General features: G+C 38.0%; 1 protein-coding gene and 1 long non-coding RNA gene across 46 annotated transcripts in view; one reads left to right on the forward strand and one right to left on the reverse strand.

Annotated features, from left to right (window-relative positions):
- The window catches only part of LOC148222839 (uncharacterized), a 180,580-nt gene that overhangs the window by 128,539 nt on the left and 25,740 nt on the right, over positions 1 to 26,301 (forward strand). For 12 of the 36 annotated variants that reach the window (XR_015805478.1, XR_015805470.1, XR_015805474.1 and 9 more), the window contains 4 exons: positions 5,193 to 5,360; positions 5,563 to 5,635; positions 12,200 to 12,252; positions 15,434 to 15,546. The exons of 4 other annotated variants lie outside the window; for them this stretch is intronic. This is a non-coding gene — a long non-coding RNA (uncharacterized LOC148222839). Of the gene's footprint in view, positions 1 to 203; positions 319 to 530; positions 637 to 5,192; positions 5,361 to 5,562; positions 5,636 to 5,960; positions 6,163 to 10,554; positions 10,631 to 12,199; positions 12,253 to 15,433; positions 15,547 to 18,873; positions 23,115 to 26,301 lie in introns of those variants that run through there. 20 more of the 36 variants (XR_015805466.1, XR_015805475.1, XR_015805476.1 and 17 more) reach the window with 11 other exon arrangements.
- Positions 19,979 to 26,301, reverse strand: part of COL11A1 (collagen type XI alpha 1 chain) — a 130,603-nt gene continuing 124,280 nt past the window's right edge. For all 10 annotated transcript variants that reach the window (XR_015805442.1, XM_014885224.2, XM_088170071.1 and 7 more), the window contains 4 exons: positions 25,180 to 25,292; positions 24,323 to 24,391; positions 23,441 to 23,674; positions 19,979 to 21,730 (listed from right to left, as the gene is read on the reverse strand). Coding sequence is in view for 9 of the 10 variants with exons in the window: in XM_014885224.2 (XP_014740710.2) it covers positions 21,584 to 21,730; positions 23,441 to 23,674; positions 24,323 to 24,391; positions 25,180 to 25,292 (563 nt within the window). In the remaining variant the exon portion in view is untranslated. The remainder of the gene's footprint in view (positions 21,731 to 23,440; positions 23,675 to 24,322; positions 24,392 to 25,179; positions 25,293 to 26,301) is intronic.

The following is a 26,301-nucleotide window of genomic DNA, read 5'->3' on the forward strand; positions in this document are numbered from 1 at the left end:
TCACTGCAATGGGGAGTGTCTGAAGGGCATCAACAGAGGGTGTTGTCTCTTTAGATACACAGTGAAAGATGTGGCCCTAGCCCCAGAGAAGGGAAGAAAAAGAATCACTTTTCCATTTGACAGAACAAAAAACGTGTGGCAAGACAAAGAAATAAATTACTTCGGATATGATATCTTAGACAGTGTCTCCTTTCCCTTTTTAGGTAGTGCCCCTTGTCAAGCTCAGAACTCTCCATTTTGTTGAGATAAATGTCAGTCCTCAAAGTCCTGCATATACTTCCTCTGGGATCACACATGGACAGAATATCTTCAGTGATGGTAACCCTGCATTTTTGAATCAAGTCGTGTTTCTCACTGAAACTATTTCCTGTCATGCTGTTAAACAGAAATGCAGTTTGATGTGACAACTCCCAATCCTTTTTGTATGCAGTCATTAAAGATCCCATTGACTATTTACTGAAACCTGAGCCATGCATTCTACTGTATGAAATCTTGTTAGATTCCCTTCTTTTATAATACATTTCTTGTAGGTATGGTAGAGATGATATTAACTGAAGTGAAAAGAAACAAAAGGGGATTTTTGACCTGTCTTCTTCTAGTGAAAGGCTGGAAGGTTATTCCCTAGGAAATGTTGAGGTAATTTGTTACCTTGTTTTATGAATGTGCTGTTAAATAGCTGATGTGTTTCCAATGAGAGGTGGCTGCAGTGGTGAAGTTAAATCAATTGCTTTGGTGAAATAATCCCCTGAGCTTGGTAATTGATTGCATTTTACTTTAGGTTTGCACAGTCTTTTGATGTTCTTCAGGACCAAAAGCACTACAGAGTCAGAAGGTTGCTTTTATTTATTAATGAGGATTTTTTAGCACTGAATCTACCTGAATGCAAAGTAGAAGTTGAGATACAGAGAAATGCAGACAAATGAAGATTCCATCTCCTCTCTCTCTACCCCTCTCTTTCTTTTACTGCTTTTCCTTTGGCAATAACAGTTCATTCTCTTGGTTCAGGAAATTGCAAAAATAAGGGAAAGTGAGTGCAGGATGAAGTAATTAACTAGATAAAGACAAATCAAATCAATAATCTCTATTGCAGCTTCCTTTTCAGGTGATAATTGGGTTAGGTAGAGCTTAACCCTAAGGACATCACATGATGGAGAAAAATAATTAATATTAGCAGAGTAAAACAGTACTAGGGGAGGATTAATAAAATCTCTGTATCTACCTTCAGACCTCACCTCTGAGCCAGGATTAGCTTAAAAATTTCATATTAGCACTTCTAGATACTTGAGGACAATATCAGATATATTGAGACAATATAGTAGTGGAACCAGTTGTTTTCATTTATCTTTTGACTTTACTAATTTTTTTTTTCTGCAGAGGAGTTCAGATGAGTTTCTACATTTCTTATATAAACATATTTTGACATTTTTCAGAGTATCAGAACATGGCCTCTGTTGCTTGTGTTTTGCTTACAAACATGAGACAGCAGTGTTAAAACTACTGTATCCTAATTATTAACTTGGACTGTCTAATCAGTAAATCTCTTCCAGATAACTGCTGCTAGTACTTTGTATTGTAGTATTTTAGAGCCTAGAAATTTCTGGTAAGTTTATAAATTCATCCAAAATTTGCAGTCTACCCAAAGGGCAGCTGAGGTAAACATCAACACCAGAGAAATAATGTGTAGGGGTGTACACAAGGCCCTTGCTTTCATTTGCTGCCCAGCAAATTAAATTTCACCTCAATATATTCTAATGCAGAGTGTCAAATTTTAAAGGAAATAAAACTTGATTTTCCAAGTATTTCCTGGCTGCTTGACATTCCAATACAATTTTTTTTTTTAATTCTTACTGAAACATTCACATTTAGCATGTCTGTTAATTAGTGTTGCAACTGTATTCACCATAGCTTTATTCTTCTCCAGGGTTTGCTTCACTTCAAGAGGCAGTTGTTAAATAAAAAATTCCAACAAGGTATTATGACAAATCTATGTACAAGAATTCCTTTGCTGATGGTATAAGAACAATTAGAAAAGCTCAGATGAGCAGCTCTGCATTGTTTCTAGGCTTATGTACAAGAAATACTTGACACATTTATATGAAACCCAGAATCAGTATTGAACAGCTGTGAGATAATCATTAGAGACTCAAACTTCAGTCTCTCTAAGGTCACAAACATCCTTATATTTTGTTTTTAAAAGGAGAACTCTCATTAGGTGCAGTTTTCTCACAGGACATCTGAAAGAGGCAATCTAGTATTCCAAATAAATTAAGAGTGGGAGAAATTCAGAGTAGGAATGTATCTTTCCTCTTCTTTTGGAGGGGAAAATATAAATACTAAAATAGTATCTTAATCTCACTAATACCTACTTTTCAATATAAGAGAAATTTCCAGATCAAATGGAAGCTTCAAGATCAGAACGGGATGATTAGAATGATAACACCAGACTTAACATCAAGCTTTATTTTAACTTTTGAAATGATGATCCACTACAGAGTGAACAAATTTATGATCAAGAGCTTTAAGTGGATCTGGCCACAGCTTCTCCTGAGGATATATTCCGAGGTGGTGACATTTTGTAAATGCCTTTAAGACATGTAAATGACTGTGCCAGCTACAAGATGGTTCATAAATGGTCCCAGATAGGAGGTCTGCAGCACCAGTGAGCAGATCTGCCATATGTTGATGAGGTGAGCAGCCAAGTGGAAATTTGGAAGATGTGAGTTAAAAATAGGTGGGTAGTGTTATATGAAGAGAAGGATTTAAAGCTAAAGCAGGGAGGGGGGATGAATAGGGGAGCAAAGAGAGAAGATATTAATATTGCTTAAGGGCAAGTGGAGCAGATAGTCATTTATTTTTGTAGGGAAATGATATAGGCACCGAATCCTGAGTCTAGTTAATATAGGTCTCATTTTTTTTTTTGTTTCACAGTGAAATCACCATGATTCAAACATCATTCTCTCTGAGGTTTCAGTCCAAAAATATGGGAAAATCCCTGTGCAAGAAAAATATTATTGCTATAGATATGATGTCTTTCATATCGGCAAGTACATAAGAGGAACTATAAATCTCCAGATTTTAAAATTATGAACAGCTGTAGCGTGAGCCAATTCTCCCCCGACTGAAGCTGAGTCGCTTGAAATTGCTGTATCTGAAACTGTAGAGGAATCATGATCTATTTGTTCATTAAAGAAGTAGAACAATCTTATAAAGTGGTCAGGCATGTACTTATTAGGAAGGGAAGCTGGGTTTTGTGCTGGGTGCTCACTTTAGCTTGTCTACAATAAGATGTGCTCTCAGGATGATAGAATAAAGTATCACTTTCTTGCCTGTTGGGAGTACACTGATCCAAGTATTAGAGGGAATTTAATATATTTATTTATTTATATGTATTGTATTTATTTATTATAAATTTTTTATAGAACAGGCAGGTAAAACCAGTTACAAACCTTACTGGCATTCAATGTTGAGTTGAATGCCTGAGTATAAACAGTGCTGAACAGGAAAAATAAAATTTCTTGTTACAGTTTGAAGTGTTGAGGGTGAAATTTTGGGAAGGAATATATTATATGAGGAAAAGTATGTTGAATTGATAGTACTTTAACAGATTTCTGTTGTATAAAATCGCGTTTATTTTTTAAATGCAGATGATATGGGTAACTTTTAGTAAATACTTTATCTGTCCACAGACTCTTTCTGTGATAGAGTAAATGTATTTGATTCCTGTTAGGATGACTTGATAGGAAAAAAAAGGTGTGGATCCCTTCTTAGCTTCCATTTAGTATGTACAACTCAGTGAAAAGCCTTAAATTTCAATGTGGCTTTGAGGAATGTGTGTTTCCTTATTTGAAGCTTTGCTCTTTTTTGCATTAGAATTTTAATATTTGGCTTTATTTCTATATTTAGGGGGTTTATCATATTTAACCTTTTTGCTAAAATCCTATAATCTCTTTTCTTAGATGATTCTTGGGCAGTTTCAGTAATTGAAGTAGGAGAACTTTTTCATGGAAAGATCTCTGGGAGTTATTGACTCCAGACCCCCACTTGAGGTGCTGCGGTCACTAGAGCTTGATCCAGCCAGTCCTGGCCTTGTTCTGCTGAGTCTCGAATACCTCTGAGGTGTTCTCGCTGAACCTGTCCCTGAGGAGCATTACCTTCCTTGAGAAAAGGTTTTTTTTCTGATGTCTGTGTGACTCCTCTTCAACTTGGTTTTTTGATTATCATTTTCATATTAATCTTGATCTTTTGAAGCAAAAGAAAGCCTTTTGCAGCTTCTATTTTTGTTCTGTTGTTTTGTTATCAAAAGCTGACCAAATCCTTCTATGGTTTGTTGGGCTTTTTTTCATTGAATCTTGCAGTATCCTCAGGGAAGAAAAAATTAATTACTTCTAAGAATTCTGTTCTTTTATACAGACCACAAACTTTTTTTAAGGAGCAAACAAGTGGAAAAAACAAAAATGAACAGATTTTCAGGCTCCTTAATAAATGAAAAGAAACTTTTGTTTCCTTACACAAAAGGGACATTCCTAGTGAAAACTTATGTTTGGGGGTTTCAAGTAATATGTGCAATAACTGGTTGCACAAAAATGGCTTAACAAATTTATCTGAATATCTATTTATAATTTTGCAATAAGAGTTGGAAACAGTAATGCAGAAATCCCAGTGCAGTGAATAATCTGGTACCAATGAGCTCTTTGAAATCCTTTTACATCTTCAAAGTGCAGTACATTTCCTAATGCTAATGGCACCTCGTGGCTGCAGGATTCTTAGGGGAGCTAATTACTGCAGGCCTAAGGACACCTCCCCAGCACGTGCTGTTCCCAGGGCTTGCTCATGTACTTCAACAAAACCTGTACCTGCAATGAATGCAAATCTGTTAACAATGACTTCAGACACCCACTCCTTACCTGGCTTCACAACAAGGGAATCTCAGTGACATTTATGGCTTTCAAAGGTACCCTGGGTTAAAAATAATTTATTTTGTTTTATTTTTTTCATTTCCTGGCCATCTGAAGGTATAATTTAAGAGTATGGTGGTGGGTTTTTTTCTACAATTTCTCAATTATTCCATATACACTATGAAAAATTAGGAGAATCTTCCAGTCAAGACTTTTTTTTAAACACAGTATTAGAACTAAAATGAACTTCAAAAAGTAGTGCCAAACCATTTGTGTGCTTGTTTTGTGTTGTTATAGAGTCTGTGTCCAGAAGTTTCTGTCTCTGGTTTACATTTTTGTTGAAACTGAGACCTCCTATGATCTGAGACCCACTGGGACCTGAGATCTCCTATGACCTTCCCACACAGTGAAGAAAAAGCCATTAATCTGTAATTTATGTCACTTCTGTGTTCTCCAGGAAACATTGTAAGTAGTTGATCTCACTTCATTTTGAATACTCCAGTCCAAGAGATGAGGATGCTATTCATGCAAACAGCATGGAAATTTGGGGTTCTTTAAAAACAAAGAGAATTTTGAGAACAGATACATCGCAAGGTTGCTGCCTGTATCTTCTTTTCTGTTGTTGCTGGGGAGTTCCTATTTATAACAAACAAATTCTTTTTGACAGTTGAAACAGAAAGAGAAATAGAGGTCTGGATAATACATCGATCTAGGCTGTCAAGCTGAGGGTTGACTTGAAGGTCAGTCATACATGTTCTTTTCCCACATATCCATAAAATCATGACTACAATCATATATGTGTAATCTAATTTGGGAAGAAATAAAAAGGGCTTTTAGATTTCTGACTATATTCTTGTATTAATATATGAAAGTAGTTTCCTTTTAATTGATACAGTTTTATACCTCAGTGTCCTTGTACCATTAGTCATCAGAGTCAGGCCCTTTTTGCCTCAAGTGTAAACACTGACAGAATCAGAGCAAGCTGTCCTGCATGAACTTGTTCCTGATTTGGGGAGATTTCAAGGGGAGTGGGATGTCATGTTTATGCTTTTCCTCTCTCCTCAGATAACAGAATAGGCCAAGATTCTTAGGAGATGCAGCTGCAGTGGCAGTACTGGGATTAGCTGTTGGTAACACACATTGGTCAGGAAATTTGACAAGGCGGGTACATACAAATATACACACTAAAAAACACATTAGTTCAGCAATTAGCAGTTTATCAGATTAGATTTGATTTATGTAGTCTCAGTGCAGGTTTAAAACAGCACATAGGAATACATTGGAATATATTTCTGGAAACGTGGTGTAGAGGGGCAGGCAGAGAAGAGAGCTGAGAAGCTCTTCAAAGAGAAAGCTGCTTCCAAACCTAGTCTTATAAAAAAGTTAGGAAAAAGGTGTGTTAGCATCAGAAATATAGATTATGAGAGCTTAGTTAACACACATGGATGTAGATCATTTACTGGACTGATGCTTGCTCACAAAATTGCAGTTTGTGGTGGTTGTAGCTGGGGCTGGTCCCCCTTGCTGGTGGGAAGTAGTTGTGATTTGACCCTGCTGATGGATTGAGGCATTCCGAGTTTGGATAGCATCACTCTTGTTCCTCTCAGCTCTGAATCCACTCATAATGTGACTGCTATGCCAGTGAGAGATGAGTGATTTCTTCTAACCTACCTGCATGTTCACTCAAGTTCACTTTGAGCATCTTATTAACTCCCATGGCTAATGTGGAAGGAGATTAAGGTGTACATAAAGGAGTACACATAGGAACCCATCCTTAATGATGGTTCTTATCCTGAAGACATTTTTACTTTTCATTTCAGAGAAAATGAAGGTTGCAAGTGTTTCTGAAACACATTTGCATCTGATCTGACCTCAGCAGGTCATATGCTGCCTCACAGTGACAAACCACTTTGCTTCTAAAAAAGAACTAGACTTACTAGCTGTGCACAGCCCCCATGAGTTCATTTCATGCAAGAGCTAGGGAGCAAACCTGAGATGCTGATAAAAGTTGATTCTTTGGTGAAGTGAGGAGTACTCAGTCAAATTAACTTATTCCCTTGAGAGTGCATTTTAAAACTTACTAAGATCAGTACTGTAAAAGGCAAACTCATCCTGTCCCATCTGCACGCTTTGGCCTCGGGAGTTACATTTATTTTTCTACCAAATATTGGAGGCCAAGGACTCATAGTAAAAGACTGTTATGTCAAAAATAGTGCTGCAAACGTGGAGCATAATAAGTGCTGGAGACAAAATTAACACAGGGACTTTGTACAGCTGTGTGGGATTAGTCTGATCTGGGATCCTGAATCCTCCATGATCAGCACAAGCTGATTCAGAGGATAAAACCAGTAGCAGTTACTTAAAGGGTCTTAAAGGAAAGTTTTGCTTTTTAAGCACAGTAGTTAGAGATTGTAGCTGTGCTTCACATGGTATTTAAAGAGTCTTGCATCTTTCTAAGAACTCAGAATCTTGAACATCTGCTAGATATTCAAAAGTGACTCAGATGAAGTGTCTAAGGTGGAAAAGTAGCAAGGGTTTGTAAATATGATCCAATCCTACAATAATAACTAAACATCAGTGCCAGCACTAATGAGAAAAACAGAAAGTGTTAAAATGAACTAGAAGACTTTTAGGCCTCTTAGTCTCTCTGCCAAATGAACTTTTAAGCTTTAATACACAAGCTTTTGACATGCTCATGCAGTTAGCTCTCTATGTTTTATGAGTCTTGTCTTATCTTGTCTTATCAGTAAAAGATAATTTCATTGAAATACAACAACTTTAGTGAAAATATCTGCTATTTCCCGATTGCTTAACAATTCTGATTTTCAGTCTCATTTCAAGAATTACAAGTGCAGGCGGACTCCTATACAGCTGCTTCAGGAATTGTTTATCTGCAATGGCACATTTATTTTCCATCTGAGCCTTTGCTTAAATTGCATTTCATCCCTCATTTATATTTCTCATCTACATGGTAACGTTGTGCACATTGATGCAGTTTCTCTTGCTATCATCCACATGACTCTTTGTGACTTCATTTGACACTGTATTAAGGTATACCACAATCTTGTTAATGGCAATAAGCACCAAGGTGGTTGAGTGCTCCTTTGAATGAAGACAAATGAAGGTAGGGAAATGTAATGACTATGCACACTGTAAAGTAAAAGGGCTGTCTTAATGGACTAAAATCAACTTATGTGGATAAAATGACTTCACTAACACGCAGCTGAGATTAACTTGACTGATTCAGCCAACAGCTTGCTTAAGGTATCTTATTATTGCCATATCACTAAGGTCTAAATCATAATGGGTTCCTTGAGCCTGATACCTCTGGTAGCACTCATGCTTGTAAAACCTAAATTTTACTCCTGGGTAGGTACTTAGTCTAATTTATTTCACTACCTAATGCTTATTGCAGAGAATATATTTGGACATAACATTTGTTCTCGAAGTTTTTGAAGCAAAAACCCCCTCAGCTACCAGAATGTCCTATGAGAACAGATGGCACAAAGAGAGTGGCCAGTTCAGAGAATTTTAAATGAAACTGGCTCTGAAATCTCACTATGCTTCTCTCTATTCTAATATTTATGCATTGCTTGAACTGTCAGCTGCTAGATGGCACAATATATTTCCAGTTGCAATAGGCGTTCATACAAACACTTTATTATACATGCAGGAAAAAAACGGGATAATGATTTTATTATGATTAATGGAGCTGTAGAACTCAACGTGGCGCTACAGCATGTCTGCAAAAAAGGTTGGTTTTCCAAGAACCTGACAACACAGTTAAATTCTTAGGAATACTGGTAGAAAAGAAACTTTAATATTTGAGAGATGATTGAAATAAAAATACTTTAAATCCAATGCAGGATGAAAAAAAAAGTTGGAAGTTCTCATTCTTTAATATTTATTTTGTACTTCTGTTTCTAACATACAAAAACATCACTGTCTCTCAATTTCCAAAGGTTTTTTTTTTTAATTATATCATTACTTCACTGCATCCTGTAGCAAGCAGCATTCCTGGCAATAGATATATGTATTTATGTGGATAATTTTTTCCAGTACTCTTACTTAGAAGTTTTGATATGGTGAAGTGTAAATATAGCAAGGTTGTCTATTCTGTATGGCAGGAACTTCCTAGCTTAGGAAAGATGGAGAGCTCATTTGCCAGGAATTCTCTGGAGAGAGAGAACTTTGTACTGTCTTTTATTTTGGGGAGTGAATTGTACACATGAGTCAAGCATGGATTCAGCCAAAGAGCAGACTTTAAGGAAACCCTGATGTCTTGGCAAACCATTTGGTTGGTTGGCTAGTTTTGATTCAGTATCAGCATGCAGAAGATAATGAGATGGGAAGGCAATGTCCTAAGGCAACTTGGGCTTTGGGTGGCTCGTAGCCACTCTCTTACTCCAGTGGTGCAGCTGACTCAGTGGAGAGTCAAAGCAATGGCTGCTGCACCTGGGCTGTGCTGAGCTTTTGATACTGTGCACTACAACCTTGTCATGTGCAAACCATGGAAACTTGAGCTCCCGGCAAATGCCATGACTACATTCAGAGTCGTAGTGATAAAGTAACTGCCACACTGCTTCAAACTTTGCTAAGTATTCCCCTGTTCCTGACTCCAAGCAAGCAGCTGCTTTACTCAGAGAATAAATATCAGAAGCCAAACTGTGAATGCTGCTTTGTTGTTTACACTTGGAGTGATTTTTCCCTACTACCACAGTCTTTGAAATTGTATTCTCCTTAGTCTACTTTCATATTCCTAAATAAAACAGGCAAAGGGAGGGGCTGCCAGCTGATTCTCCTGTGGTGCACAGTACCCTTTGCTGTGCTGAACATGTCTGAAATGCTGACATACTCTTTTGCAGCTTACGTATTTTTTTAGCAGACTTTCTTCTCCAAAATCTTATATCAATAATGAGAGAGAACAACACAGTAAATAAGGAGGTACTTGACTAGAAAGTGCAGCTACTGACGTGCCTGCTAGGGCTGATTTTACATTTCCCAGCATGCATCCATTTTGAAAGTTATTGAAGGGGATTTGGACTACCAGGCCACTGCAGTATAATCACTGAACAGTTATTTGCTGGAAGCAATCACCATTATTATGGCCCTTACTCCACATCTTTTGAAGGCACTGAAGGATTGATATTGATTTTTGAGTAGCATTTGTAAGGGGCCTGTGCACTTGAGAGTAACTGGACCATATCATTTGACTACCTGGGGGATTTTCCATCAACTATATTTCTAAAGGTAACACTAGTAGAAGAACTCTTAACCTGTGAATCAGAAGATGTATGTATGAGACATTAGTATTTTAAAGGAAAAAACTTCAAGAAAACAGCTGCTATAAGACTGTTTGAAGTTATGGATCACAAGCTAACTCTTGATTTATGGAGGCACCATAGTAATGTTTTCTAATTAATTGATCTGATTGTTCTCAAGAGTGTTTGAGTCTTAATATTCACAGAAGTCAGTGATTAGGAAAACCTAATTCTTGGCATCGAAACAAAGGGAACCCTAAGAAAAATAAAAGACTGTAACAGGTGGTTGGCCACACTCACTGCATCAGTGGCAGCTGATAATGTAGATGTGAGCTCTGGCCAATGGACTGACTCACCCAGCCTTCTCCTGTGACATGGTCCCTCCTCTGCTCTCTCAGTATTTTGGTATTCCCAGCTCTGCTCTGAAGCTCCCTGGTTCTGACAGCACTGGGCACTCAGGATCTGTGGCTACAGGTACAGTGTGACCCCAGTCCTTGAGCACAGTCATAAATAAAATTTTAATATCTTAACTTAGAAACAATATCTGCCATGTAATGACTAAAGTTTATTTACAGCAAGGTGTTAGAATTAAATAAATCAATTTGACCTTTTTTTTCTAAATTTCATTATTTAAAAAATTAGGCACACAATTTGTCTTTTACCTTTGATTAGTTTTAATCTCAAGTTCTCATGCAACCTAATTTACTGTTACCATAAATAGAATCCCAACAGGAAAGCTATTTTTTAAAAAAAGAAAGTACATATTCCCAGGATTTTACACGCAGAATCAAGCAAAAACTTGAGGAAAATATTCTTCAGCTTTCAGATTTTTCTTTCTTACTACAGTCTGGTAGTTATCTTGGCCACCATCTTAGCTAGTAAATTTACCCACATAGCAGTTCTGCATTATTGCAATTGCTACTGACAAAATTCCTTTGAATAACTTGTCCAAATTTGTGAAATTTTTTAAGAAGTGAGAAATATGAACTTGAGAAAGCCAACACACTTTTTGTTTATTAGACTGAATACGTCCTTTGAAAGGACAGAGTTTTCCCAGGAGTTTGGCTTTAAGAACTCAAAAGGATTTTGAAAATGTTTGCTTAAATCACAAAACTTTGCATGTGTTTCCCTTGTAAATATAGGATAATGTAATGCAGAAGACTCTTATTTAAACTTTGCATACAAATATGCATGAATGCCAATTGGATTCAATTTTCTTGACTTAATTTGAATTAACTGATGGGTCTTTTGACACAAGCTGTACTAATTGTTGCTTATTTGGGTGCACTATATCATGCAGTGAGCATGGCAATCAAAAGCTCAGCCAGATGTTCTTATTTTCTTTGATTGCCCACTGCCTTAGGTTTGGAGAAAAGTCAATCAGCAAAATTATTCTTGTTAGCATCTGTCAAGGTACTGATCACATTACCATAATGGCAGTCAGAAAAGCAGAATGGCTCTGATTCCCTTTCACTTAACCTGGTATCAGCCTTCAGCTTTCTGCACTCTTGGTTTGATACCATCAAAAAACACAGAAATTTTGTGAAATTAGACCAAGTGTAATTATAAGTGGTTGAGTTCACCACAGTGAAGAGTGAATGTATTTTTATCTTCATATAAACTTATATTTAGGTGAAGAACTCCTATAAAGGTATATTTTATAAGTTTTATATTGGCCTATATTTATGATGTCTTATTGACTGAAGGGATATTTTTTTCCAAATGTCATATAAAAGCTTTTAAGAAGTTGAAAAACTAAATGTATACCACCCATGTACTGGAAATCCAAGCCTACTGAAACAGTTTCTTTTGATTTGTTTTAAAACTTTTGGGCATCTGTAGGATACATAATTTATATTTACAGCTCAAGCAATTTTTTGCAATTCATTAGAATTTTCATGAAAGCATTAGAGAAAAATTATTTTTATGGGTTTGGTTTTTTCCAAGTGTTCTAAAAGCATCTGCCAGAGAGAGAATTTGCATTTATTTTCAGATGGGATACAAATCAAGATTGTCTTAACCTTTCTCTCCTTTCATCCCTAGATGTTTAAAATGTGTCTGCATTTCCTGCATGACTGGATCCTAGCTCATTAAGGGCAAGACCTTTTTTTGCAATCCCCATAGGAGCAGTGGGAGAATGCATGGTTTGCACCTTTGTTAATTTAGGAATTTACCATGGCCTGGAGTTCTACCCCACCCAGGAGTGTTTTAACTTGCAATTCCCACCTGCCTGCTTGGCAGCTGAGTATTTTGAGCAGACTTATCATTCCATTTGTTTCTATAGGATACTTTCAGCCTAAGACAATTCTCAGCTAAGAACCAGGGCAAGAGAGCCTAGCCTAAACCACAGCTGTTAATTTGATACTTGTCTATGTGTGCTTGTCTAAGACTGGTGCAGGTCTTCACTTTGTAGTACATGTTAAATAGAAATACTCTAAAGCTGTGAATGTAGAAGAATCCTTAAAGGTGATGGACTGTGAACAAGAGTATTCTTTATTTTCAACTGTTTATCTTTAAAATTCTACTGAAATATCCTTCATATTTCACCAAGTGCAAAAGCAGACCTGTGGACAGTAACAACACTGTGTGCTGCTTCTCCCTATTGAGTAGTGAAGCTTTTGTTCCTCTTTCACAGTGTTTAATGTGTGTCATGTCAAAAAGATGAATTTAACCTGACAGAGGAAGATAATAGGGGAAAGATTCCGAAAATATTATTATGGGTGATGAGCTCCAGCAGTAATTAATTCAGGAAGGAGTTTACTGAAGGAAGCTCCCAGGCTCAACCACTAAACCCTTAATGTGGCTTAGTTCTCAATCAAAGCTTTCAGAGAAAGAGATTGCATGAAAGAGGAGCTGCGTATCTGCCACAAAGCTGCTTAGGATGACTCATGTCTCAATGGAAGTGTTTTCAGCCTAAAAACTCTTTAGATAGTTCTTCAAAACCAATGACACACATCCCTAGCTCATTTATAGAATTGTTAAATATTTTCTTTGCATGCCTGCTGTTCGAATGCTTGCAGCTACTCAGGTTTTGCAGCCCATTCTACCACAGGAACACCTGGGTAAAGAAAACAAGCCCTTTTTGTTCCTTCACTCTGAAAAGGTCTCTCACCTCAGGGTGCAGACATCAGGCTCTGGAGAGAGTGACCCCCAGAGTGGTGCTAACTCATGGGAAGTGTTTTGCACAGCATGATGGAGAAAAGTCAGGGTGCCCTTGCCCTGTGAGCCCCATGGGCAGGGAGTCACAGCACATGCATAGGAGAAGGAGGAGAGGTCAAGGTTTGTATCTGGTGGGCTTTGAGATTTTGTTGGTGGATTTTTTCCCCTTAATTATGCCTTTGAAGAGGTAAAAACTAAGTGCAAATCCACCTCTTCCACATGCATAAAACTCTGTGGGTGCTGTGAGTGGTACATTTTTAATGTGATGCTTTTAGGAAAAAATGAGAATTGAAGGGAGGAAAATTCCCGACAAAAACATAACGTTGGGTTTTGGTTAGGGGTAAGTGAGACACACATGGGATCAAAGTCACCTTGTGGGCTTTGGAACCCCTTGGCAGAGTACAGCCCTGCCCAGGCTGGGCTCACCTGGGGAGTGCTAAAGCCAGGCCTCTGCAGAGAGCTTTGGTCAGAACAAACATCTAAAAGTGTCCTTACAGCCACCTCTTAAAGAGGGTTTTTGAGTATTTCCTGGAGTACTAAATTGTATCACCTTGAGTGCAGTTTGGGGTGCCACAACAGAAGATTTAAACCTATTGGAGACCTATTAAGACAGTGAAGGGGCTTGAGGGGAAGCCACATCAGGAGCAGCTGAGGCCACTTGGCTTGATAAGTGTGGAGGATACACAGGTGAGACCTTAGGGCAGTCCACAACTTCCTCACAGGCAGAAATGGAGGGGCAGGAACTGATCTCTCTCTGGTGACCAGTAGTGGGACTCATGTGAAGGTAACTCATGTGAAGCTGAGAAGAGGCTCAGGTTAGATATTAGGCAAAGGTTCTTCCCCCAGAGGGTGTTTGGGCACTGGAACAGGCTCTCCAGGGCAGTGGTCACAGCACCAAGCCTGCAGAGTTCAAGAAGTGTTTGGACAATGCTGTCAGGCACAGGGTGTGACTCTTGGGGATGGGCTGTGCAGGGCCAGGAGCTGGACTTTGATGATCCTTATGAGTCCTTCTGAAATCAGGATACTCTATGATTTTATGACTCTTCAGCTGTACTTGGTCATCTTCCTCTGTAACTCTCCCTTGTCACACATACATTGTTCACAGGCTTCCTCCTTTTCTGTTTTTTGCTGTGTTCCAGTCCTGACTTCTGTGTGTAGGAGTCACCCTGCATTTATTTACAAAGATCTGCAGGCACACATCAAGCTCTGTCTTCCTTCACTGTTTTTAAACAGAGAAGGGCAGTATGCTATCTGGCTATTAAAAATATTTCAGTGGTGCAAGAGAGCCCTTAAGTACTCTGTGGTTTTGCTTCCTCTGAGTTATGTGTCTGATTAGAGTTAAATATATCATTTCATACACTGTCACAGCTGAGTTCCACTTGGGTAACATGCATCCAAATTTGCTGTATATCTATATGATGTATTTATTGTTCTGCATGTTTAGAGGGTATTAACTAACTGTACTTGCATATGTTTCAGTCTTTAGTTAGCTTTCAAATTTGTGATTTTTTTTTTTGCTTCCATCTTAGCTTTACAGTAGATAATTCTAACCTTCTCATTAAGTTTAATGAGTAATCGCATTGGCTCACTGCTGTTTTTACATGGTACGCTTGTGCATGCAGTCATCAGAAAGATTATGCAAAATATGAGAAATGAATGCACACATGCAAAACTGCATAATGCATTGAAATAGTCAAGAGTCATTTATTCAGGAACATTTTCAGGTATCCTCAGTTCATGTGGACTGTCTATTTTAAATTTTTTTTTTTTCAGGAATATTTTCACGGAAAGATGTGATGCTAGTTCAAATGTGGTTCCTCAAAATATTGTGACTTTGGTTTGAGGTCAATGTGTTCAGAAAAGGTCAATTTTAAAGCGCAGAGAGAGGTGTCAAAGGGTCAGCAGTGTGAGCTGATCTCCCCATTGTTTTTATCTGACTTTCCTTTCAGAGACAGCCCTCAGTGCTGCCTGGTTTGTATGATTCTCTGTAGTCGGGAAAGGACACAGAAATTGCATGTTCCTAATCTGGATGGTCCAGACAAGCTTTATATTTTGAGTCTGGCACCATGTTAGTGTGGATGTTTATTGATTTCTGAGCCTGCTCACCCTTCTATGCAGCTCATCCCCCTTTTGAGAACTCCTGTGCTTTCCAGTGCCCCAGCAAAATGTGGCTGCTCCCCAAGAATTGAGGCCCTGCAGAGGAGGCAGTGCCAGGAGTGTCTGAGAGAGAGGTGAGTGTGGGAAGGGATGCAGGGAGATGAGGCACAGGGATGTGGCTGCAGGCAGTGCTGCAGGTGTTTCCCACAGAAATCTTTGCTACTTTCAGGTGTGCTTTTATGAACCAATTTTGCTGCTGCCTCGTAACTACGGGGGCAGTGCACCCTGCCTTTGCAGTGACTGTGAGTGACCAACCTGAGCCCTGCAGTACCAGCAGTCACATGGGATGCTCCCACACTGCCCATAAAGATTTCTCACCCTCCTGCCCTATGTTAAGGGAAGCAAGTTCTCCTACCATTCTTTTCCCATGTATTTCCTAACTGCTTTTTTATTTCCTGTTTTTCCCCTTACTACATTTGTGTTCTTTCTGTTATATACTGAGAACTATTTAATTGTGTCTCTCTTTTCTAGAGGTGCCTTTATTCTACTGTTAGTATTGTACTCAGGTCTTGTTTCCCAATGGGAAAACAATCTTGGTGAGGGTACCAGTGGACTTCCTCGTATCAATCAAATACTTTCAATGAGGTTGGACAAAAACATCTCATTATTTCAAATGGAAACATCACAATTAAAAAAGGGGGAGAAGTTGGAAGGTGAAATGTACTTTGTTCTTTTCAGAATTTGGAGTGATGTGGAAAGTTTTCAAAAATTAAAATTCATTTTTGGCCCTTTCTGACAGTAAACAGCTTTGATCTTAATATCTGTACACTGAACAACTGTGCAAACTTAGAGCAAAGTGGGTATTTCTAAAATCCTTCTGAGGAATGACAAAGGGATAAGTGATCCCTATCCATCCAAATCAGAAAGTTACTGGATAGCAAATGTTAGGAGGATTATCTATTTATGCATTCTCCAGAATTCTCCATTGTGCTGTGTTATTTTGTGAGCTGATTTAGGCACCAGGACCACAAAGCACAGCTACTTTCTCACCTGAGCTGCCATTGAGATTATACTGGAAAAAAAAAAAAAAAGAAAAGGGCACAGGCTCAAGAGACTGTAAGGGTACATTACAAAACTGTACCTTTTAAATTTTTTTTTCTTTTAGTTAATATTTGACAGAAAAAAAGGTTTTATGTCAATAAAAACAACTTCATTCTAAATCTTTCCACCTCTCATTCCACTTAATATACTTTCCTGCTCTAATGAGAAGGACCTGCTCTAGAAGTCATGCAGCTCCATGATATACCCTGGCTGACGTGTGTAGGCTTTCTGAGTAAACTAACAAATAAGAAATCAATATTTCCAGTTCAGAAACAACAATTATATACTAATGTTTCTATTTTGTTAGTCACATCCTGAGTCTCCTCATTTAGTTGACATTTTTAATTTAGAAACTCAGCTTTCTGGCTCTGCTGTAGCTATGTCTACTTTTTACTTGTGCTGGGGAACTTCAGAGCTTGCAGGCTGGGCCTTTGCAGGCCACGACTCACTGGCCTTGCACTGCTGCAGCCCATGGGGGCTAGGGCCATATGCAAGATCTCTGGCTGTGAGATATTGCAGTGAGAGGGGAGCTGAGCGTGAGGCTCCTGTGCTCATTCCTGGTTATTAAGATGCCCCTGGGGTCTGGGCAGCCTTGTATCAGTCCTGTGAACTCAGAAAGGTTCTTTTAATTAACCATTGAAAACACAACAGAAGATCCAGTTTAGAGAACTTCTGGGGCTAGAAGATAATTAATTTGGTTTCTGTCCAGCATCTTATTGGATGGACTGAATTTTTCATTTTCATCCACATTTTAATCACAGTGCAAGCTGGAGTTCTTTCATGCTTCAGCAAGATTTAGCTACACTGCCTTTTTGATGTTAAAAAAATAATTTCTTAGATTATAATAGGGAGCAGAGGAGGCACTTAGATCCCAGTCCCACTTCTGAGTTTTTAACAGCTCTTGTCTGTCTTAGTGAAATTAGGTGTGTTTTGATGGAGATCGCTTCTTCCACTCTTGAGATATTGGAAACAATGTCAAGGTCTGCCAAAGCTCCCTGGACAACCTAGACAAAACATGTCCATTGTGGGCTTTGGCTGCATCTTGTCTCATTAGAACAGAGCCTTCATTCACACAGCTGAGAAAGAAACGAGGCCAATTTTGGCTAGAGCAGAGTGTCTGAATATCTGTAAGCTTGCAGCCTTCCTCACTGTATTAATCTTCAATGGTCTTATTGAAAACAAAATGTATAAATAGCTTTAGAGCAATCTACTCCTTGGCAATAATCTTGGCATTGCTTTTCACTGAACTAACAACAAGCCTCTGATAATTATGTGCTTTCAAAAGGAACACAAATAAGACACATTTCCAGGTAAATGTAATAGACATGACATTGAATATCCTGTCTTTGTAATTTTCTAGGGTTTTTTGGTGCATCTACAATAGAAGATATTCTTTCACAGAAAAATGAGCATGCTTGCAATAGAAAATCAGTGGCTATTAAGGTTTCTCCTTCCAGCCATTAGCATGTGAAGATTAATTTTAAAATTAACAAGGCTATTTTCCCAAGAGGAAGAATCTTAAGGAGCTCACTGTCCTTATTTTTTGAAGCTTTGTAGCTTTTTATGTTGCAAGGTGATTGTTGTTAGCCACAATGCCTTTCACTTGGACTGGCAAAAAAAATAGCTCCATTGCATTTTATTAAGTTTTCCAAGAGATGTGCCAGTCATGATGAGTTGATACTGCCCTATCTTGGGTGAGAGAGAGAGAGGCAAAGAAACTCCACTCATGCACACAGAACAGTTTCTGCCACTCTTGTCATAGCTTGTCGTTTAAATCTCTCTTGTATTCCTGTGTAATTCTGGACAGAATATTTTTGGGCTTGGTTTGCCACGTGCTAAGTTACTCCATTTCCATGCAACACAACCACAATCTGTGTTTGCAGTGAGGAAACCATCTCCAGGATGGCTTTCTGTTTAGAGGGGCTTGAAGCAAACTTTCAAAACAAATTATCCAGTCTCCTTTAGGTAGGGTGAACCCTCAAGATCACAGAACATCCAAGTTCTGTTTCTGTAGATAAAATCCAGATGTCACATAACAATTTCAGTCTTTTTGTGATTGCACAGGTCTTTAATTTAGGGTATGAAAATATTGATCACTGTTTTATTTTGGGCTTGATTGAGTAAGGAATTTGACTTGCACAGTTTTGGAGGTTTCATTTGTTTCTATGTATTTTATAATATCTAATCATGAATCTGAGGTTTTATGTTTTTATGGCTATTAGGATTTGACTATAGAATCTGAAGCTTTTTTCATAGGAAGACCAATATGTGAGTCTTGATGTGAATTTTCTTTCTGAAGTGCCTTTTTGGGTTTGTTTGTTTGGGGTTTTAAGCACTGCTAATAGGTGACTTCTTTCAAGGGAAAAACAAGAACAAGAAATATGATGGCATTTTTTCCCCCCTTAATCTGAAACTTGGAGAGAACAAGAAAAGCAGATTGAAAAAGAGAATGGACAAAGAGGAGTTAGATAACAAGCAATGGTGAGATACCTTACTATTTATCCTTGTCATGAAAGTAAGTGGTTAAGGCCTTAAGAAAGGTTAAAGAATAAACCAGATGGGTCCTTGCTGAAAAGTGTAGAAGACTCAAGTTCATTTCCTCCTTTGTGATGTTGCTGACACAAAATTTGGCAAGATGCTTGGACTAATTCTGGAAAAGATCTGGTTTCATTTGGCTGCTTGAATACATCATTGCATTCTTAGAAACAACATTTTGCTGCAGACTAATCCTGACTCTGCCAAACCAGAACCATCTGTATTTTTTACCCTAAAGGACGCAGATGAGGAGGGTTTTTTTCAGATAGGCTTGAACAGGTCAGCTCCTACCTTAACCCAACCCCCTTGAGCATGTGAAAGTGGCTGCTCCTCTGCCAAACTTATTGCAGCTGCCCTCACATCTTACTTAGACATAGCCAGAGTTCACGAAGAGTATGTAGCAGATTAAAAAGATAGAAGGTTTTTTGGAGAAGGGGCCTATGTCATATCATTGGACCCATCACTGTTTCTGGTTCCAGAGTCTAAAACAAGCTGCTGGATATTTTGTGTTCCACTACTTTCCAAGTCTTGGTCTTGTTCTTGTCTTCCATTTCCTATTAATAAATAGGGTAATTTGCCTACCTGATGGAGTCCTACAAGGAGAAGCACAGGACTGAGGAGTGGACAGTCACTGTAGGTTGAGAGTGGCTAGGGAAGGAGTATCAGGCTCCTGTTTTGTGTTTGATGGTATTATCTGGACTGCTGGAGCTATAAATCCATACCAGGTGTGAACTTTTTCCTGCTGCCTACTGCCTATGGCCAGATCAGCACCCTCTCTGTTAACACTTCTCTTCCCAGTGCTGTTGCCTGGTACTTGCCAGGACATGTAGTAACATTCCTTTTTTTTGAGCCTGGATGGTCTGGAAGCAGAATGAAGTTACAGTAATGGCAGTGGATGAGTTTTGGACATTGAAATAAGAGAATGACCAATCCAGATAAACAAGACTTGATTTTATTAATAAAATTTGTATTTCCCTCTTTGAGGTGACAGTTACAAACTTTGGTTCAAAAATAAAATATGAACAGCAAGAAGTTGACTTTTGGAATCTCACTTTTACATGAATAAACGTGCATAAGAAAATACCAGTTGGAAACGAGGCAGCAGAAACTAGTACTATTTAATTTAACAATTTATAAGAAATAGAAACAAACATTTCTTTTCAAGTCTTACATATATTATGAAAAATAATTACAAAAGGATTTGTGTTGTAAAGCTAAAATGTAATTTCTACTTCCAACTACCTGAATAAAATGTTCAGAGGGAAGGCCGAACCAACATGTTTTTTTTGGTGAGCTTTGAATAGTGAAGGGTTTGGGTCAAAGACAGCTCTTTAGGAAGCAGTCCCTCGTATGTTGCTTAGCAACTGTGTAGAATCACATGACCTAGACATATTGCATCCCTGGCCTTCAGGTGGAGTAACAGGAAGAAAAATAATTCATATTAATGGGACGGGCAAATATTGTATAGGCTATTCTGTGAAACCTTTAGTATCCAGTTCAGGAAACAAACATCCATCATTGCTTACATAAACATCTAAGTAAACACTGCAAAAAACCATAAATAACTCTTTCAAATCCAGTTTTTATGGCTTATTTGTAGCCCAAATAAGCAGAATAGAAACAAATCCAGATGAGATTAAAAAAAAAAAAAAAGAAAAAAAGGAAAGCTGCATGACTAATTTATTTCACAGATTTTGAACAGTTCTCTTACACGTAAGTTTGGTTTTTTCTTACATATTTTCCCCACCCAAAAATATAAACTTTTTTATTTTAGGTATATACAGTTATCTTATGAAATTATGGAATTAGAATAGAAAATAAAAAGTCTGAGGTATAGCACCATGGAACACAGCACCTTTGAAAAGTGCCTTCATTTCATTATCTGAATTCATTGTCACAGAGTGATATCAGCAGAAAGGAGTTGTTTGAGTGTGCTGCTCAAGATCTTCCAGTTTTGCCACCTTAATTTTACTGGCGACTTCAAATAACAAAGCTCTTCAACAACAATATATACAAAGGGATTTTATTATTAATGAGAAATGGAATTGGCTTCACTAGCAATTACAGTTTTATTTTTTTCAGAATACATACACAGTATTGACAATGTAGATTGTAATTGTAAAATAAGAGCCAGATGCAATTCAGAGACACATGCAAGTTTTGGAAGGGGACAGAGAAATCACAGTATAGTACTGTACATAGAATAATTACAGTTTATATTAAACACTTTCTAAACACCTCTGTTGTAATGGAAGGAGCACCATTGTCATTGGTTTTGTACAGCACCAAAGGAATGCAAAGGGGGTGTTCCTGAAATGAACCCTATGTTGTCTGTCTGTGCCATAGCATCTTTGCAAAATAAGTTTAAGTCATGTGATTCTGGCCCTACAAGGGCAACGATTACTTTCTAGATTAGACATACATACACAGCAAGACATTTTCTATGCCATCCTTATTCAAAACTTGCATGTGGCATGAAGTGGGTTGGTAGCACCAAAGTGCAACATTTGTGTTGATCTGATTTTTGTCTTAAGCTTAACCAAGGAAGCAGACAGGACCGACCTCAAATCCAAACTTCTGGTTCTGATCACCAAAGTCATTGATCATCACATCAACTATGGGCACTTGGTCTATTTTGGGCGTGTTGATTTCCAGCACCGTCTTTGCATAGCCCTTTCTTGACTGTTAAAAAAAGAAGAAAAAACCCAAACTGTTACAGATCTGAGCATTTAACATGTGCTGTAGCTCTTCATAGTTTATCTCTAAAGTGTAGAATTTTTAAATTATTGCCCTGTCATGCACCAGATATTACAAACCCTAAATCTTATGTTTTCTTATGATTTCATTTTAAAAATCTGACATGGAATGTTCTGATTTTAGATGGAGAACAGCCCATAAGTTTTTTATTTACTAAAGTAGGCCTACAAAAGAAAAATAATCTAAGATAGGTCATGTTTCTTAGAGAATTCTCAGTTCATGTCTGTACTAATAAACAATAATATTCTCACAGCAGTGCACATCTTTCCGTGGAAAAAAATAAAAATCACTAATTAGTTCTGAAAGAGAGAAGATCCACTTCTACGAAGAAAGACTGTAACTGCCTCACAAAATATTAGAGCAGATGTTTGGACAAGAAAGAAAGTAGTATTCTGACAGAACTGCCAACTGCTGCACTTAGAAGCTAGCTTTGAAGGCACACCCTTGCTGCCTGAAGAAGGTTCTCTAGCTCCTCTATGTATCACACAGCCAGTCATCACATCACTTAGCAGCACTGCACTTCCTTTAGATGGTCTCTTATATCTACTGAGACCCCTTTCAGCTGTTCCAGGGTCTTGGAGTTCAGATCAGCATCCAAGCTGACAGATGTGAGTGTTCTCAGTTTACTGACAGTTGCAACTTTCAGCTCTCTCTGGAGCTCTACATTTAATTTACCCTCTGTGGATAAAAAAAGTGAAATGAAAATTCAAGGCACCTCGAAAAGCTGACATGAAGCAGTTGTGTATTAGAGTCTCACTGCTGAGGGGAGGTGCTTTGCACCTTCTGAGCTGCATCTCTATCTCAGAGCCAGGTGAATATCCTGGCACATTTAGGATATACACTTTCAGGTCTCTAATTCTGTATCTCTGAAACTTCTCAGAAACTGCCTTCAGAATGCTCCTCTATCAAACCCCAAAATAATTAACGAGGCTTCAACTGTCACTTGTTCTTTTGATGTCTTTGTTTCAAAGTGTTAATAGAGACTTCAATTTCCGAGAAGTGGCAACAGTTGCTGTGCCCACAGAGACCCTGAAAGAGGAGTGCTCAGAGAACAGATGCATGTTTACACCTCTGAGGATTCTGAGCTAAAGGAGGATTCTGAAAAGTCACAAACTTCACCTGGCTTTGAATACATAAATTAAGAAAAGGAAATAAGAAGTCCAATATCAAACGATTAAATTAATTCACTATGTTTGGGTGCATACATAGGACTTATGTGATACATGTTTTTGCTGTATTCAATAAATATTCTATTTGTGTATACCTTGATTTTTAGTGTAAATATATTCTGTTTATAGGCTGCTCCTCATTTTTTTGCTTCTGTTCTTCCCTTATACCGTGCTCACACACGGTAGCAGATAGTCTGCCTTCAGCACAGTGGTGCTGACAGCCTGCATCCATTCCAAGTTTGTTCAATTTCTGCTGCTTGGCTTGTGGTTATTTCTTTTTTGGTACATAGGTGAAAATTGAATATGGCAGTGGTGTGCTGTGGTTAAAAATCTACTAAAAATCAGTATATGACAAGTAAAATGTTTATAAAGCTTTTCTCAGAAGAAAGCTGTGAAAAAATAGATTTCTTTGATTTCTGCTTTAAATGACAGGTTGGTTTTGCAAAGTCTTTGAAGCTCTACTTACTGCACAGCCATCGTGGAGAGCTTTGATGTAAGGATTGTTGTCATAAGACATTTCTTCATCATTGGATCCTAAGAACCTTAGTGCTTTGTCATAGCTGTCAGAGGGTGCATCATGCCAGGCTACAGACTGGTGACAGTTGTAAGTGAAATTTTGTCTGGCAGAGGCACTCAGTAGTTTAAGGAATGTCATTTGGACCATGTTAATGGAATTGCCTTCAACATCCAAATAGGAAAGCTGGAAAATATAAAAAATGAGATAAATTTATCTGCTTTCTTTGGTACAATGCAAACCAAAATTATTGTTGACAAAAGAGAACCATATAACTGCCCTTAATAAAATTATCAACCAACACATTTTATGAAGTTTTAAAGGTCAGTATAGCTATGACTCAGCAAATAGATTTTCATGATGTAGTAGTATATTAAGGATGAAGAATGACATATTTCAGCTTCGTTCTACTGGGAAAGACAGAGAATTACTCCTACCTTATAGTGTAAAGCAGCAGAATCTGTTTGGTTATCTGTTTCACTTAATCATAAAGTTAATCCACCTCACCTCTGCATACTCAGTATATTTCCAGTTACCTAGACTGGGGTGGGGGATCTGTGCTCAGCTGCTTTCCTAAGGTTTGGTGGTGAGGTGTGTCTGCCAGAGGCCAGATCCTCACCACCAGCTGTGCAGGTGACCACTAGGATCACTGTGGGACAATACAGACCAGGCTGTCCAGGGGAAAGAGGTCAGGTAACTGCTGCAATATTTAGGGCAAAAAGGCTGGGGGGGTCTCTTCATTATATAAATACCTCTAAAATTCCTCATGATCTGCTGATCGCTGAAAACATGTACCTGATTTGTGAATACAGTTATATTGCAGTGACAACTTACAAGTTTGCCTCGCTTAAATTCACTAAACCAAGATCCTGGGTTCTCCTTTGGCCACGATGAAATTCTAACCTGTGTGGTCAAACAGCAGAGAAAGAAGTATTTGAAATGAAACATATGAAACATATGTTGACAGATATGAAAGTTTTACATTACTTGGGACAAATATCACACCAGATAATAAAGAATGGTTCTTCCTGAAATCTCAGCCACTAAAGGTCTAAAATAGAATGTGTTTCTTGTAGAGAATACCTTCAAATTAGTGACAAATGGAATCCAAGAGAGAGTTAGTTCTGTTTGAGGGAGATGGTTGTAATCTGTTAAGTCAGGTAAACTGCTTTTATAAATTGTTGCTGTGAACTATCTAAATGAGTTTTCACCAGTGTTGATGCAAATAGATCCCTGTCATTTAGGCAAGATTTCAAAAAGCCTTCCTCTACACCATATGCCCCAGCAGATGCAATCTATAATAATGAGTAAGGACACTTTTAATACAGTCTTTTACATCTTCTTTGCACAGGAATAAATAGATATAAATGAACCCACAAGAGAAACAGAGGAAGGTTTAGCTTTTCAGTGACAAATGCTAGATCATGTACTGTTAGTGGCTGTTCAGCTGTGTTGCATTCTGAAATGTAGTGAAATGTTAGCAAGCAGGTGCATAGATTCCCTAGCTGAAGTTGAAAATGGTATTTGTTAATTCTATGTACCATTTTACTGCTCCATTCAGATATATGTAAATGTAATTAGAAAGACAGATACATGAGAATGTGGCAATATAATTATCCTGTTTAGTTCAACATTGTAACAGCATAGTAGGAACTATCAAGAGCCAACTGAAAACACAGATTGGTACTTACTCCTTCAGATTTCTTATCTGGGTAGATGCAAGTTTCCCCACCTGCTGTGAAATTGCAGTATACTTTGAAGGAGTCTCCAGAACAGCCCTGGTTAGGATCAATCCAATATTCCCCTAAGACAAATGAGAAAATATTTGCCTTATACAGTAGAAATGATAATCAGAAGAACCAGACCTTACTGCTACCTAATTGTCCTCCAAAATTTGTAGGAAAGTTATTGCATCTGAATGTTTTAGGTTAGGGAGCAAGGTATGGAATGATTTGCATCCTTATCTGCATGCAGAGCTGCCTGCATGGGACTTGGTGGGGTTATAGCTGGCACGAGCACCTAAAGCTTCCACTGAGAGGGGTCCACGTCAAGCAAGGTCCTTTTTACTCCTGAGTTATGAAGCTGCAACACCAGTGAAGGCTGGGCATGAAAAGAGCTGCATCCAAGGTCCATTCAAAGTCAGTGCTTTTTCAAATCTGCTATTCTAAATAGAATGATGGTTTCTGTGATGAGGGTTCTTATCTTCAGATGTTTCACAAACAGGGCAGCAAACAACTTTCTGACAAGTACAGTTCTAATCCAGTTTCAAACAAATAGTGGAGGTTTCAAAGAGAAATGACAAATCCTTTCACCAGTTATGTCTTCTGAATATGGGGCATAGACAAAATATTTATGGAGTTTAACAATTCTGTTTATTTAGGCTGTTTATTGAAAACAGTCTTCCCTTTCTGTAAGTCTTATCTCTGGAGAATTTTGAATTTTAATGAACACGTTTGCTTTTATTTTAACCAAAATAAGATTACTTTTATATGAAGACAGCTCTAAAGAAGAAGCAAATACTGGTAAATAAGAAGGTGAATGTGTTCTGTAAAAACCATTCCTTATTATGGAGGGTACTGAATTATAAAATATGTACTTTTCATATAGCGCATACACTGCTTAACTACTCCTCAAGGCAACCATCTGTTCTTATCTATCTAGAGTGAAGGCAATAAAATATTATTAAACTGTCAAAATCTGTTTTCCCTCCCATTTAAAAGCAGAAAAATATTGCTTTGAACTTGGAAAAATATGCATTGCAATTGAAAAAATTATGAAAGGATGAAAATTTAGTGAAGGCTGGCTTTCATTTA

The sequence above is a fragment of the Sturnus vulgaris genome, chromosome 9, assembly GCF_052056855.1.
Source record: "Sturnus vulgaris isolate bStuVul1 chromosome 9, bStuVul1.hap1, whole genome shotgun sequence".
In the NCBI taxonomy this organism is placed as follows: Eukaryota; Metazoa; Chordata; class Aves; order Passeriformes; family Sturnidae; genus Sturnus; species Sturnus vulgaris.